This window comes from Lingula anatina, chromosome 2 (genome assembly GCF_051362555.1).
Source record: "Lingula anatina isolate TDL-2025a chromosome 2, LinAna3.0, whole genome shotgun sequence".
Lineage (NCBI taxonomy): Eukaryota > Metazoa > Brachiopoda > Lingulata > Lingulida > Lingulidae > Lingula > Lingula anatina.
In genome coordinates, this window is record NC_141768.1 from 31,500,625 (window position 1) to 31,516,886 (window position 16,262).

At 37.3% G+C, this 16,262-nt stretch overlaps 1 protein-coding gene across 4 annotated transcripts; it reads right to left on the bottom strand.

Moving 5' to 3' along the window:
• Positions 1 to 2,335: 2,335 nt before the first annotated feature.
• LOC106173296 (uncharacterized) lies at positions 2,336 to 16,243 on the bottom strand. 4 transcript variants are annotated; one of them, XM_087003650.1, is made up of 4 exons: positions 14,515 to 16,243; positions 10,385 to 10,603; positions 5,745 to 5,857; positions 2,344 to 3,257 (listed from the first exon to the last, which is right to left on the bottom strand). In XM_087003650.1, the coding sequence occupies exon 1, from the start codon at positions 16,241 to 16,243 to the stop codon at positions 14,891 to 14,893; it is 1,353 nt and encodes a 450-aa protein (XP_086859776.1). In that variant the 3' UTR covers positions 2,344 to 3,257; positions 5,745 to 5,857; positions 10,385 to 10,603; positions 14,515 to 14,890. The 4 variants fall into 4 exon arrangements, with proteins under 4 accessions (XP_086859775.1, XP_086859776.1, XP_086859773.1 ...); XM_087003647.1 differs by lacking the exons at positions 2,344 to 3,257; positions 5,745 to 5,857 and adding exons at positions 6,540 to 7,418; positions 9,057 to 9,156; XM_087003649.1 differs by having other exon boundaries at positions 2,336 to 5,857.
• Between the last annotated feature and the right edge of the window lie 19 nt (positions 16,244 to 16,262).

A 16,262-nucleotide genomic window follows, 5' to 3' on the forward strand; every position in this document is an offset into this window, starting at 1 on the left:
ATCATCATCATCATCATCATTTAGAGCCTATAGTGTTCCACTGTTGGACAAAGGCCTCAGCATGCTTTTTCCATTGTTTCCTATCCTGAGCCTCAGATTTCCAGTTTGGCCAAGGTTTCTTCTTCCAAGACTTCCAGTAGTCATCTAATTCATTCCTCCATTGTTTGACCGGCCTTCCTCTTTTTCTTTGTCCATGCCTTGGGGTCCATTCTGTAAGCCTGATTGTCCACCTATTGTCCTTCTTTCTTTTGACATGTCCTGCCCACCTCCATTTCATTTCTTTAACTGTGAGCAGTACGTCCTTAACTTTGGTCTGTTTACGTAACCATACATTCATTTTCCGCTCTCTTGGATTGATGTTCAACATAATTCTTTCCATCTTTCTCTGAGCTACTTGTAGCTTGTGTTCCATGGAGGCATTCAGTGCCCAGGTCTCTGAACCATAGGTGATTGCCGGCAGCACACAAGCATTGAACACTTTCTTTTTCAGGCAGGTAGGAAGGTTGCTCTTGAAGATGTCATTGTGCTTCCCATATGCTGCCCATCCTGCTTTTATCCTTCGTAGGATTTCTTTCTCCAGTGTTCGATCACTTAGGCTAAACCGTTGCCCAAGGTATATATACTCTTCCACTGCTTCTATCTCTTTGGTGTTGACTTTCACTGTGCAAGGGGTGGTTAGTGGTCCAAACATCACCTTTGTCTTGCTGGTGTTCATCTTTAGCCCACTTTTTGCGCTTTCATCTGCTAACGCCTGTAGCATTTCTTCTAGGTCTTTTGCATCATCTGCTACTATTATGATGTCGTCTGCAAACCTAAGGTGATTGAGCCTGGTACCGTCTATGTTTATGCCCTTGTCTTGCCAGTCTAGATCCCTGAATATACGTTCAAATGCTGCTGTGAACAGTTTAGGAGAGATTGTATCTCCTTGGCGTACACCTTTCTTGATCCTGATCTTATTGGTGGTCTTGTGTAGTTTGACTGATACAGAGCTATCGGTGTATATGTCTCTGAGGACGTCCATCTTCGATCCCTAGATCTTGCAGGGATGCCAGTATATACTGGGTTTCTACTGAGTCGAAGGCTTTTTCATAATCAACGAATGCTACACATAGTGGAATGTTATACTCGAGACATATCTCTTTGCGCTGGTTGACAGTGTGCATATGATCAGTAGTGGTGTACTGGCCTCTGAAACCTGCTTGTTCCTTTGGCTGCGCTTCATCTAGTTGTCTTGTTAGCCTTTCGGTCAATATTCCAATTTACAATAAATGAAGCACTTTAATAATCATTTTATTCCAATACACCAATATTTGACTTCTGGTTTAGGTTTAAAATTTCTAAAGTAAATTCTTTTTCTAAATTTATTTTATTAAACTTTTACGTTTAATAATTAATCTTAAAAGAAATAAACTATACATGGTACAAACATTTAACTATAGTCAAATACATAAACACTCATGCTCACATATCCTACCATACTGCTCAATTACTGACAACTTCACTTTCGCCTTTATATTCCAGTATGTTTGTGTTTAAATACAATAGATATATAGCTCAACCTGCTGGGAATTCACATGAAAAGTAAATTTACTTTTGACAAAGACGGTGCTTTTTTGATCACTTGCAACTTTTAAAGACAATGATCCCGTTTTAATTAACTTTTAAACATGTATTATTGAAAGTATTTGAGCATCTGGTATTTCAAGCCTACAGTGGAGGAACGTCAAAAACATCTCAGTGTTATTAACACCGCCAGTACAATAATTGGGAGAGATCTCCCCCAACTGGCAATATTAGACTTCTGATTTTCAAGGGCAGTAAACGTTTTAAAGTAGTTTTGTCTCTGTATCTAATATTAATTTCACTTGTAAGCCTAGCTTATAAATATTATAATATTCAGTTTTTTTAGTTTTATGTCTCAAATAAAAACAACTTCCGACATTTATATTTCAATATTTTTTATTGGCTGAATTTATTTTTTATCTTATTTCACTAATTAGAAAAAAAAAAAAGATAAACATAAAACGCCCTAAGCTGGACTTTTAGGAAATGACCAAACAAAATCCATCAAACGGCCCTACTGTTAGAGATCTCAGTAATTTATTGGTAGACATATTGTCCACAGCTGCCGCAAGCTTAAAATTTCTTTCCTGGAAAGTAGATGATGTAAAGAATAGTACTTTTCTCAAGATAGAACTCAGTCTCATGTTTTCCAAATGTGTCCGGAATCTAATCCGCGAAGCAGGCGACCACTGTACCCCTAAACCACAGAGACGTACACTTAAGCTATAGGCATGACGAGATGGGCCTCAAACTCTCTATCCCCCCCTCGACCCACCCTCAGTAATACCACCCTGGTAGTCATACACTTTTCTACAAGTGTGTGCAAACATTTCCTTTATTTCGAAAAAGTTGCAAATACAAATTTTATGAAAAGTAACAATCTGCAGATTCGTTTAAATTACACATCTCGTTCCCATGGCTTGCTACTTACAGATGCCTGTGATGAGTTTAATTACTGGCTAAGAGACAGTAGTTTGACATGTTCAGTAACATATGATCAATGTATTCTACGTAAGGATTATTAAACATGTATTTTTCGAAATAGAATATATATTTTCTTTACTTAGACTTAAGAAATAAGCATTAAAATGTGCAGTACAATACAAATCACTTCTCACATATACATATCTCAAAAACATATGCATACATACATATCTGTATACCTACCATGCCACTTTATTGCGTGTAACTTCTGTATAAAATAAATACATATAAAGACAAGCAAATAATTATTTTTTAGTTCAGAAAACATTTGATGTCCCTGGATTATGAATGCCCTCCATTTTTTGATTTTCTGTAAATGTATTATTTTACCTGAGAAATTAGTAGATTTTTTTATCATCATTTCTGAAAATAATATCTGATGCATAAATCTGAACATTGGCTTCCTTTTCTTCCCTAATCCAGTTTTCGAGTTTTTCACAACATCAATATGATATGTATATTATATTTCATTCTAAAGAATTAAACGCATTAGACTTCACTTGATTTCGATTGACGTAAAGTTTAGTAGGTGTGCCAGATATCTAAGCTGCTTAATCTGAACTAAAACTTAGTGAGAATTCCCTCGGAGATGGGTGGATCCTGCTAGATTGATCTAGGTATGGGAATGGGTCTAAGTTAATCTACTGGTTAATACTTGTATTTGATGAACTAGGAAGGTGGGCTCTCAGGCTGCTTTTCTGTTCATGAATCTGGAAAAATTTCACAATATTCCTTCAGAAGATACCCATTGCTTTAATTGATCAATATGTCTTGAAATAAAAATATTATTACACTGTAAAAGAATATGTTAAAGTCATAATAACTCTTCGTTTTGGCCAAAAATTGGATTTTCCTGGAGTAAACGGCAATTTTCCTGTACTCACCAATGGTCAGCGACCCCATTCCTGCATTCAAAGTTAATCCAGGGTTTTTTTCCCAAACGTACGGTTTTTTGTTAAGATCTCTTAAGTGATTTTAACTGACGGAGCCCTCTCTAACATAGCATATCGAGCGGGGTTTTCTGATGACCTACTTAAAACCGCAGGAAAAGCAGACAACAACAACACTTTATTGCAATAAAATAAGATTCATACGATATAATCGTCTTAATTGCTCAAATTCACAACGTGTGCAGTTCTGGGCTTTTCATTATCCGACACACTGTACAAAAACTCGCAACTTATGTCTGAGGATTGTGTCAAGCGCCTGTGTTATTTTGGTCTCGACTGCACGCAAGAATCCGCGTGATGTGCCAAAATCCTTGGCAACGAATGCCTTGATGACCGGGAAAAAAGGCACCGAAAGCCCTATTGACAAGCACAGTTTTTAGTTTTACTACAATAACAGCCGTTTTAGTGGTGAAATGCAATATAATATATTTCCGTGTGTTGTTTAGAATGTATTTCTTGCGGAATTTTGAATCTCAAAGGAAGAGTTATTATTGCTTTAAATACCCAACTGCAGGAATCATTTTAGTAAGCAAAACATGACACTTTTATATATTGTCCACTACACAGATGATGGAACTACTGCTGATATAGGTCTTTAATTGTTTTGGTAAAAATAAATAAATAAATAAATAAACTAGAGGATCAGAGAGGCGATACCGCCTCCGGATATTGTACCACCAGCTGGAGTAAGCGCATTCGTATGGAAACCAAAAACAAACAGGAACAACTACCAGTGTTGTGTTTGACAAGCTCTTCAAACTGCAATAAACAAGACAAGAAATATGCCCCCTCCCACAAAATAAAAAAAAAACAAAAAATGCACAACTTTTGTAAAAATCGTCTGATCAAGCCGATTTTCAAGACAATAGGCTTGTCAGTTTTCTTTAAAATGCACTATCAGTGTTGCATATATATATTGAAAGAAAGAAATAAGCCTATCTCTGCCAGTTTTGGAAATGTAAGGGACAGAAAATTTACAAAGTTCAGTTCATGGTGAAAAGTAGGTCAAAGGTCAATTCCAAGGTCACAGTTAGATTGCCAGTATATGACTTCCTTCCTATTCAAGTTCAATAGTAACTATGGGTGTATACTTTTGGAGTATTTCACATTTTATTTTCACCACTGAATATTGCTCAGTTGTGCTTTTTGATAGAGCGCAACTCAATTTAAATGTGACAGTTAGATGTCCAGCATATGACTTCCTATTCAAGTTCAAAAGTGATCTCTGTCAGTATTGGAAATAAAAGGGATGGAAAAATTGCAAAGTTCAGTGCATGGTGAAAAGTAGGTCAAAGGTCAATTTCAAGGTCACAGTTAGATTGCCAGTATATGACTTCCTTCCTATTCAAGTTCAATAGTAGCTATGGGTGTATCTCAGCTACTTTTGGAGTATTTCACATTTTATTTTCACCACTGAATATTGCTCAGTTTTGCTTTTTGATATAGTGCAACTCCTTGACCGTATCGCAAACAAAAAAAATGGACACCACCTCCAGTATTGCACTTGATAAGCTCTACATAATGCAAGAAACAAGAGGTCTCTAGCATTTACGGTTCCAGAATTATCGCGAGTTTTAAGTTTCGGCATCTTATGGCCATTTCTCCCATGAAAATGCACCGATTGACCCCAAACTCTCAAAGATGAAAGGAGGCCCTACTTGCATCCCCTCACTATAATATGAGTGCTAAACTCTGTGTTGTTTCTGAAATTCAGCACAAATAAAAGTTTTTTTTGCAAAAAATTCCCATTTTTAGAATATTTTGGCCTGTTTGACCTTGAAAAAAAGGTCAAAGGTCAAATCCGAAGGCATATTTGAAATCCTCATATGTGACTTTCGGTCAGACTTCTATACTAATTTTTCCCATAATTCCTTCCGTTTAGGAGATATATAGCATTGAATTTTCAAAAAATTTGACAAGGGTGCATTTCATCGAGTGTCACGCCCAAGTGAATGCACCGACTGAGACAAAAAAACCAGGGGGTTCAAGTTGAGATTATATGTGACCTAAATCCAAGAGATGGGGACACAGGTCCATGTGGTCTAGGAGGAGAATAGCGGTAACGGTGACTTGTATCCCACGCCACCCTGCGGAGCTTATGGAGCCGGTGGAGCCGTACGATACGGGTCGGGACTAAAACCATGAGTACCGCCAGTGTACACGCTGGTGGTACTAATAAAACCACAGGGAGCAGTTTTAGCTCAGCTGTCAGCTGTGGTACCATATGGTCTGGAGTTTGTCTGTTACCGTGATCTCCATGACAACAGTGCCAGATGATCAACGATGGCGCCCAGAGTCTCAGTAACCACCCATTATTTCTGGTCCTCGCTCACTTCTTCCACAAGAAATGTGCCAAAATTCTGAAATGAAAAAATCAACTAAAAAACAAATCTTACATTGATCGTAGATTTGCAGGGACTCTTGTTGAGTGCAAACAGCTAAAGTGAATGACAATGCCTCCTCTTGTTTCCAACATACTTCCAAAATCAGCAGCTGTTTTGTATTCTATTCAATGCCTGCAGAGGCGCTTCAGTCAATTAAGCTGATTGCACTTTGCGAGAGTCTAGGCACAGAGTTGGATCACTCTAAGTTGACCTATGGTGTCTGTGAGAATGAGCCCATAGAGATGAGAATATATACACACAAATACACACTCAAATATCTTCTACGCTATATGAAGCAGATTCATCTATAGGCAAGAGAGGTGACACAAGAATTCTAAATTCTTTGAAAAAATCAGATATTTTCACCTCAACAGGTATGGTCTGTCTATAATAGAAATGAATTTTTGTTTTTCATTGTTCCAAATCTTATTTTTTGCTTTCTGGCCAGTCATCAATACTACTTTGTCTGTATTCTTTCAATATTTGAATCTATCAACTAAACACAACCATTCATTAACACTGGCAGTTTGAGTAAACAATCATCATATTGTAACGTGAGGGGTCCGGTCGCTCGACCGCGACACCCGAGCGCGACGTGGGAACTTAGATGTTTCGTATGGGAAAGTATATCCCTGTCCTTCAGAAATAAAGAGGCAGATTTGTGTTTCAAAAATAGTGTTTATTAATTGCAAAAATCGACCATAAAATTCTCAAGTCAGAATATCACATGACTTATAGTCCTAAGAGTCTATGAAACTGAGACTATGGTGACACGTGCAGAAGAGTCAATATCCTGGATGGAGTTGGGTAGCATGCGTCGACATCGAACATCTCGTAGGTGGAGTAAGGTAACTGGACTGGTAACATGGCGATCGAAGGACGACTTCGTTCGGAGGAAGGTAGCATGCGATGACATCTGGAATAGTAACACAGCGAAGGACAACTTCGTTTGGAGGAAGGTAGCGTGGGACGACATCTTGAATAGTAACACAGCGAAGGACAGCTTTGTTTGGAGGAAGGTAGCGTGGGACGACATCTGGAATAGTAACACGGCGAAGGATGACTTCTGGAGGAAGGTAGCGTGCAACGACATCTGGAATAGTAACACGGCGAAGGACGACTTCTGGAGGAAGGTAGCGTGCGACGACATCTGGAATAGTAACACAGCGAAGGACAACTTCGTTTGGAGGAAGGTAGCGTGGGACGACATCTGGAATAGTAACACGGCGAAGGACGACTTCTGGAGGAAGGTAGCGTGCGACGACATCTGACTTCTCTTCGTTTCTGCTCGGTTTCAGCTGGCTGAATATCAAACCCGACGATTCCGGACGGACAACTAAAGGCAACAAAATAAAATCATCTCCATCTCGGAGGAAACTTCATCTCCATCTCGGAGGAAACCACTGCGCACTTGGACTGGAACATCATCAACAGTTCCAAGCTGACGTCTGCGCTTCACCAATGGCGCCCCGGACCCGTACGGCATTTCACCCAGGGATGAGATGTGCACTTCTCTTCGCCATCATATAGGGATAACCTGTAAAGATAACTTAAGATAACCTAGGAGGATAACCTAAGATAACATGTTCTCTTACAGAGAGAACCCATTAAGATAACCTGTGAAGATAACTTAGGATAACCCTGTAGTGAAATTTAAGATAACCTAGGAGGATAACCTAAGATAACATGTTCTCTTACAGAGAGAACCCATTAAGATAACCTGTGAAGATAACTTAGGATAACCCTGTAATGATAACTTAAGATAACCTAGAAGATAACCCAAAATAACATGTTCTCCTACAGAGAGAACCCATTAAGATAACCTGTGAAGATAACTTAGGATAACCCTGTAGTGAAATTTAAGATAACCTAGGAAGATAACCTAAGATAACATGTTCTCCTACAGAGACAACCCATTAAGATAACCTGTGAAGATAACTTAGGATAACGTGTTCTCTTAGAAATAAAACGGAGAAAGTAATCACAACTCAACTTAACTACTTGCACAAAGAGTGCACAATAATACAAGCGGGTGATTAGTAATGAAAACAATTAATCTAAGGCAGGGGGAAGGGTAAGCTACGGGAAGGATCTAACTGAGAACGTACTACAATATAGCAACTACTAATAGCAACTGGAAAAATTAAGATTATTTAAATTAAAATCTATTCTAAATTACATAAAGCTGTGCTTAATGCAAGACGGGTAACCCCCGCAGGGGCACCCTACTAAATAAAAAAAAAATCTAACACACTGGCGCTAGCTGTCTTGAAGAAATTTCAACGAGAGAACTATCAGATTCGAATCGCCCCGCTCTTTAGCTCTGCGGCCCTATTTATAGACTCGTCTCGTTACGTCATCACTCGACGCGGTCAAAGGTCAGGGTCGTGACCTAACAGCATGGCCGCTCAGCATGGAAGTGTGGCCAGCGTGTGCATTAGAATTTTGGATTATTTTTACCCTTTTTTATGGATTACAATGAAAGACTAAACTACGGAGTTCGTTTGGATAAACACTAAGACATATGGCTCTGAGGAAAACGAAGTTTTAGGTAGGATTAGTGAAAGATAACTATAAAAAAAAAATAAAAACTGGTCATAGCAGACGATCGTGCAGCCTGTGTTTACATTACGTCTAATGATTTCTTATTGCGGATTCGTAGCCTCACTGACCCCAATTGTTACAATATTTACATAAAACCCAAATAGGTTATATAATATTGATTCATATAATATTAATTCATGTAATAGGAGAAAAAATTATCTATTAGTATATCAACCTTTAGACATAGCAAATATTAAGACTGGGTTCCCATATACTTAGATCAATCTAACAGGATTGATTCATCTCCAAAGGTTTTCTCGCTCATTGCTTTCAGCTTAAGTGGCTTAATTAGATGTCTGACACACCTACTGAACCTGCTAAATGATAATTAATTACCCCCTAGCAGGTTCAGTAGGCATGACAGACATCTAGTGAAATAATGTATATCATTTAGAAATTATGGTAATAACTCGGAAGTTTAGCCATTCTTTGGATCTTTTTCTATAACTGAAGACAATTTAAAGGCTGTGCAATGGAATTGCCATTTTAAAGCAGGAATTCTTCTAAGCTAGTTTCATATAGTGATAAAACAACAGGCAGTGCATATTGTTTTTACAAACTCATGACTCACCTGCATAAACACCTTACCAGTGTTGACATTATCTAGGTCTTTGAACTCTGTGCTAAAGAAGATCATCACACAGCCCTTCTTTATATCCACACAATGATACCTACAGATTTTATACCAATTCTTGAATTAATCATTGTTTTCATTTAAATTAGTAAAAATAAATAAATAAATAAATAAGAAAAAAAAATTTGGGAAAATTATTCAATAATTTATCTATATATAATTTTTTTAATCATTATCAACTGCCTCAATAAATAAATGGAATAACTATTTCACAATTTTTCGGAAAGATCTCATTTCTATACACTAACATTTAAAAATGTTTAGCTGACAGTGAGAAGTTATCAGTCTTACAGAGACATTATGCAATTTTGTATTTGCCTACTGCTTCCCATAATACAACAGTAATTGTTGATGTCACAATGTTCAATGTATTCCCATAATACAACAGCAATCGTTGATGTCACAATGTTCAATGTCTTCCCATAATACAACAGCAATTGTTGATGTCACAATGTTCAATGTCTTCCCATAATACAACAGCAATTGTTGATGTCACAATGTTCAATGTCTTCCCATAATACAACAGCAATTGTTGATGTCACAATGTTCAATGTCTTCCCATAATACAACAGCAATTGTTGATGTCACAATGTTCAGTCTTCCCATAATACAACAACAATTGTTGATGTCACAATGTTCAATGTCTTCCCATAATACAACAACAATTGTTGATGTCACAATGTTCAGTGTCTTCCCATATACCAATTGGCAATCCTCGGCTGACTCCACAAGCTCCATACAAACCTCGGACAAGATAAGTGTAGGAATATGCATCAAATTGGTACATTTCTCTGCTGGAACTGCCTTTCAATCAACCAGGGCCTATACACCAGAGGGACAAGTTCCCTAAAATCCAATTTTTGGGCAGTATTGTAAAAACTAATCAGATAAAATGAAATTGCACATTGTCTCTGAGCTATTCAAACCTGATCCTAAACTGCAACTAGTCTTCGCATGTGTCATTTGGGCATGGGACTGAAAGTAGTTCATTTTCCAATATTCAAAGCATGCTATGGATGCCATCCCATCATGTCCGAGGTTATTGTGGAGTGCGTGAGACATCCCAAGTAGTTCTGAATGCGCATAAAACACCAGCATTTGTTGATGTCACAATGTTCAATGTCTTCCCATAATACATAAGCACTTGCTGTTGTTTAAATTCTCAATAAATTTCCAACAACAAGAAATACCAAATTGAACACAATATGAGGCAAAGTTCTATCTGGTATTATAAGGTGGTAAAGTGACCAAAATGATTTTCTTACCTGTCCTCCCTCATATCCTTGACACATTCTACAGTGGTTAAAAGCTCTGAGCTGGTTTGGGCAGCCACACTTTGTAAAGCACATCAGATAACAGTACTGTAGTATGGGGTGACTAGATGAAGCTGCAATCTTACTGTATAGCTCATCTTACAGTGTATCATATAAGTCCATCTTCCCCTGTTTCAACAATATACCCAGTAACACATCCTTTTCCATACACTAAAATTCAAAGAAATAAAACAATTAAAACTTACTTGCATTTGTCATTTGAAAGAAAATAAAACTACAGAGCAAAGCTGATAAATATACAGTTTCAAAACAAAAGGCCTAACAGTTTTCAGTGCTGCATATATGCTGAAAAAAAAAAACAACATAACTTTTGAAACAAGGCAGCAAAGCTGTCAAATGTACAGACAAAAACCAGAAAATAAAAACGCAGAAAAAGGATACTGTCAATTTTGATGCACTGATGTATTATGCTTACTGTAACTGCATAACCAACATCAAATTCTAATTCTGCATAACAGTGGATTAGGATGAAGGTAAAATGTGTTACAAGCATTAGACCGAGTTCCCATACCTAGATCAATCTAACAGGATCAATCCAACTTCAAGGGGTTGCTCACTAAATTGCTTTCAGCTTAAGCGGCTTAGGATTCTGGCATGCCAGTTTCCGTAGGCGTGACAGATAGCTAAGCCACTTACATATATATATAAGTTAAAAAATACAGAAAATGTTACAAGTAACAGTACAGGGCTCCTGGTGGATGGGAGTGATAAGTCACATCTTGAAAATGCCAGTTTGAAAAATTAAAAATTAAAGAAAAAATTACAAAAATATTCCACTAAAGCTGCCATTCAGTCTAGCTGCATAACCATGATAAGAATCATCCAACAAACAGTGTAAACAACTCACAGAAATATAATATATTTTGTTTTACCACAAAAAGGGCAGTAATAGCTATTATTCTGATGTCTGAACTTGTCATCAGACCATGTGACCTACATAGGTGGCTATACTTATTTCTTAAGAGATTATAAAAAAAACAACACTTTTTAGAAAAAAAATTAATTATTTGCCAAAAATGAACATTTATTATCCCTTTAACTGCAAAGTCAAGTTGCAAATATTGCACAACAGGTAGTATCAATAAAAGTGAACTGTTACATACCCTTGGAAGTCCCACACTGAAAATGCCAGTAGGTAAAAGATAAAAATTTCAAAAATATATACAACAGAATAACATTGTCAATAAGATTACAGTTTCAGGACCATATGTGAGAGTTCAAATTCACATAATGAAAATCCCAATATGTGAAAAATGATGACAGTGCATAAAATAATATTACACAATGTTTAAAGACATAAAAACCAACACAACTGCTAATGTGGAAAAACAAAATACACAGGGCTTCTGGTGGATGACAGTTGAAAGTGTCATCTTGAAGATGCTAGTGCTTGAAAAAAAATTAAAAGAAAATGTAAAATAAAACATAACAAAAAATACCAATAAAGCTGCTATTCAAACTTTTAATCTAGCTGTACAATTACTAACATGATATGAATAACAGTATTGAGTTAGAGAATAATAAGGCACTGTTATTCATCTTTAGCATTAATGTAAGCATTACACAAAATTTTTTTTTTGTAAACTTATTTTCAATATTAAATAACATTTACCTGCATAATAATCATCGATTCCTAATTATGTGACACAGTTAAGAGTGCTTAACCTATGGGACTTTACAATGAAATCTCAATGTGTGTTTATGTAATCTCATTTAATGGCCACTTGAAAATTAATTAAGCAAATTGTTTTATAACCCTGAAATAACTTAAAAATTAATTAAGGAAATTACTTTATAACCCTGAATTAACTGCCTACTATCCATATACATTTATTGCACCAAATAGCACTCTACTGCATTGCTTTCAAAACAGAAAACAGTTACAATGGTTTTCCAACACAAGCTGCACTTCAGTCTTTTCAGTAAGGTTGATTATAATAAGTAACATGGTTTTCCCTTAATCGCTATCCTGGCAGCAGTGTCCAAAATAGGGTTTTCTTCAACTTTCATGCAATAATTTATATAACATAATACTTAACAGCAATAAACCATCAATTTTTTTATAAAAAAATAAAAGTATCATGGATATTCAGAAAATGTAATATGGAAAGGTCTCCAAGGACATGGAAGTTCAGAGTCACACTTTCAAAATGCCAAAATGTTAACAAGAGATAACTGTACTGAAATGATTTTCTTTCCATTTTCAACACCTTTTTTACATAAAACAATAATCAATTTACTGTCATTTTTAAATGATCAACTATGAAAATTGTTGACATAGGAAAAATATCAATAGAAAAATTTATAATGTCCAATTTGCTCCATTTGGAGATTCTGAACATAGTGAATGATTGAATCTGACGAACTGCAATGATGAGTTCCTTTCCATTTTTGATACTTTATTACACAATGCACGATAATAGGTTTACTGTCATTTTTATATAATCAACTAACAATATTGTTAAGAAGCAGAAAATGTTAAAACAACACTTTTACATATCCAATTAGTTCCGTAATGAGACTGTTAACATGCTTAAGAATTAAATCTGAAGAAAAACCACTTATATACAAAAAGGCTAATAACTTCATCAAAACTTAACTGATCAAGCTTATTTTCAAACTTGATCTGTATACTGGTCAGATTGATCACTCCTGTGAGTTGCAAGACAAAAGGCTGATTGGTTTTCCTTAAAATGCGTTATCAGTGTTGCATGTATGCTGAATAAAGGAAAAAAAACAGCATTACTTTTGTAAAAATAGTCCAATCACGCCAATTTTCGAACTTGACCTGCGTATTATGGATATTCACCAGTTCTGTAAATTTCAATCCAAAAGGAAAAACATTTTTACACTTATCATGTTATCGGTGTTATAAAAGTGCTGAAAAAATTGAAAAAAAAAAAAAAAAAAAAAAACAGGATAACTTCCATAAAAATTGCCCGATCATGCTGATTTTCAAACTTGACCTGCGTATTATGAATATTCATTAGTTCTGTAAGTTTCAAGCCAAAAGAAAAAACAGTTTTCCACTTATTGTGTTATCGGTGCTGCATATATGCTGAAAAAAGTGAAAAAAACAGCAAAAATTCCCTAACAATGATCCGATCATGCTGATTTTCAAACTTGACCTGCGTATTATGAATATTCATCAGTTCTGCAAGTTTCAAGCCAAAAGGTAAATTAGTTTTCCACTTATCGTGTTATCGGTGCTGCATATATGCTGAAAAAAGTGAAAAAACAGCATAAATTCCCGAAAAATGATGCCGATTTTCAAACTTGACCTGCGTATTATGAATATTCATCAGTTCTGTAAGTTTCAAGCCAAAAGGTAAATGGTTTTCCACTTATTGTGTTATCGGTGCTGCATATATGCTGAAAAAAGTGAAAAAACAGCATAAATTCCCTAAAAATGACCCAATCATGCCGATTTTCGAACTTGACCTGCGTATTATAAATATTCATCAGTTCTGTAAGTTTCAAGCCAAAAGGTAAGATGGTTTCCACTTATCGTGTTATCGGTGCTGCATATATGCTGAAAAAAGTGAAACAAGGCAGCAAAGCTGTCAAATGTACAGACAAAAAGCAGACAATAACAATGCACAAAACAGGCTACTGTCAATTCTGATGCAAAAGTACCTGTACATTATGCTTAACTGCAAATTCAACATCAAATTTTAATTATGCTCAACAGGTAATACCAATGTAAGTGAAATGTGTAACAAGCGTGAGGCTTCAGGCCCATGGGAGTTTAAGTTCACACTTTGAAAATGCCAGAATGAGAGAAATGAAAATTTCACATAAAACTGCTTAAATTCAATAATAAATGATAACCCATTTGAGCTGGCTTTCTTATTTGAACTGCATGCCAATCCTACAAATCATACTTGTAAGTTGAAAATAATAATAAGTAACACAGTTTTCTTTTCATAATGTTTGTAGTAGCAGTGCAAAAAGATTTTTGTCAATTTTGATGTAACATTACATAATAAATTACAGAATAATTATCAACAATTTTTGATTATTGACTATAAATAGCATGGACATGTAAAAAATTTGATTACCATTTGGCTTCATGTCCATGGGAGCTTCAAGTCCCACAGTGAATATGCCAACATGATAAAAATGAATATTTCACTATAAATAAGTACACTGCACTATTTGTCGTTAAGCGTTTATTGGTCCAACTTGACAATGATCGCTATCTGAAACAGAAGGTAAATTACATAAATCTACATAAATAATTATCCTATATCTCCCCCCAAGTCTTTAGGTTCACTGATAACCAAAGTCAGTAGAAAGACTGAAATGTTTCAATGATCCATGAGAGGTCACTAGTGTATGAAAACAAGTAAACTACAAAGTAACAGTTAAACTGATTATGCAAACGACAACAGGAACAGCAAACATTGGTGTGCAACTACACAGGAGTTCAAATGTTTATGACAGCTCATTGTCTTTTTGCCAAGCTGGGGGTCGAGTGGCACGAGTGGAGTGTCTAGGTTGATCCATGGTAAGAGGCTGGGACATTCCAGGTTGACTATCCACTATCCTGGGGCGTGGAGGGGTACAAACACGTGTGCTAACACTGACTGGCCTAGGTGGGGATGCATTCCCCAAAGGTAAAAGACGGCGCTTTGGGGTGATGGTCCCTTTGGATGGCGTATCTGTGGCGGGTGAGGGTGTGTTGAACAGTTGAGGTATGGGTGGTGCAGTCAATGATGGCGGGGTTTCACACTGCGTTTGTGTGTCATGAGAGTGTGGGGTAGCCTTGGCCTTAGGTGATGCAGGTAGGCCAGGGATTTCTTCCTTGCGTTCCTCCTGATCAGTGGCAACCTTGGCAGGGAGTGTTGGAGGAGAGCCAGGGATTTCCTTCCTTGTCTCCTGATCAGCTGCAAGTTTGGCAAGTGGTGGGGTAACATGCGGAAGCTGAAGATCACGGTCTATGGTCTGGATAGGTGTGGGTTGCAGGACAGGGGTGTAACGCCGGAGGAATTTCCTGTTCCGTAATGTGACTCGTCCCGAGCCATCTACTCTCACAACATATTGATCGAACTGCCGTACTTCAACCACGGTCCCAGTCTTGTCCCATTTCAGGGGGTGAGGGCCTGTCTGATTCTGGATTCGGACACGATCCCCTACTGCAAGGGGTGCAAGTCTCTTGGTGTGCTCCGTAAGGCGTTCTGCCATCTTCATATGGCGATTTCTGAGCGCTTCCTCCCTAGCCTTAAGGGTCTCTTGCCAAGTGGTGTGTGGTTTATATCTCCCTGGTGGAATGGGGATGAAATCACGGATGGGGTGCCCAAAGACGCACATTGCCGGTGAGAGTTTGGTGTCTCTGTCCGGGGTGTTCCTGTACTGAAGCATAGCACGCTGAAAGCTGTCCGTGTCCAGGTCACCATTAGGGCTGGTATTGTCTGTGATGAGGCGTTTTACTGTTTTAACCCCAACTTCAGCACGGCAGTTACTATGGGGAAAGGCTACTGATGACATACGATGATGTACACCCCAATCAGAAAGAAACTTCTTGGTGGCAGTTGATGTGAACTCCGGTCCCCCATCTGAGGATAGCTCATCGGCTATGCCAAAGGTGACAAAGGTCCGTCGAAGAGAAGCTATCAGGCCAGCCGCTCTTTGGGATGCTCTCTCCACAATCGGCCAGTTGGAATACCGATCAACAATGACAAGATAGTTATTACCCATGTAGTGGAAGTAGTCAGCACAGACACACTGGAATGGGTAGTCAGGATATATCAATGGTGTCGGAGGTGCACTCGGTTGGGAGGGGGTCATGCGGTTGCAGTGGTTGCAA

Excerpts from the sequence above, each read along its gene's own strand:
- LOC106173296 (XM_087003649.1), bottom strand. The coding sequence starts at position 16,243 with ATGACCCCCTCCCAACCGAGTGCACCTCCGACACCATTGATATATCCT.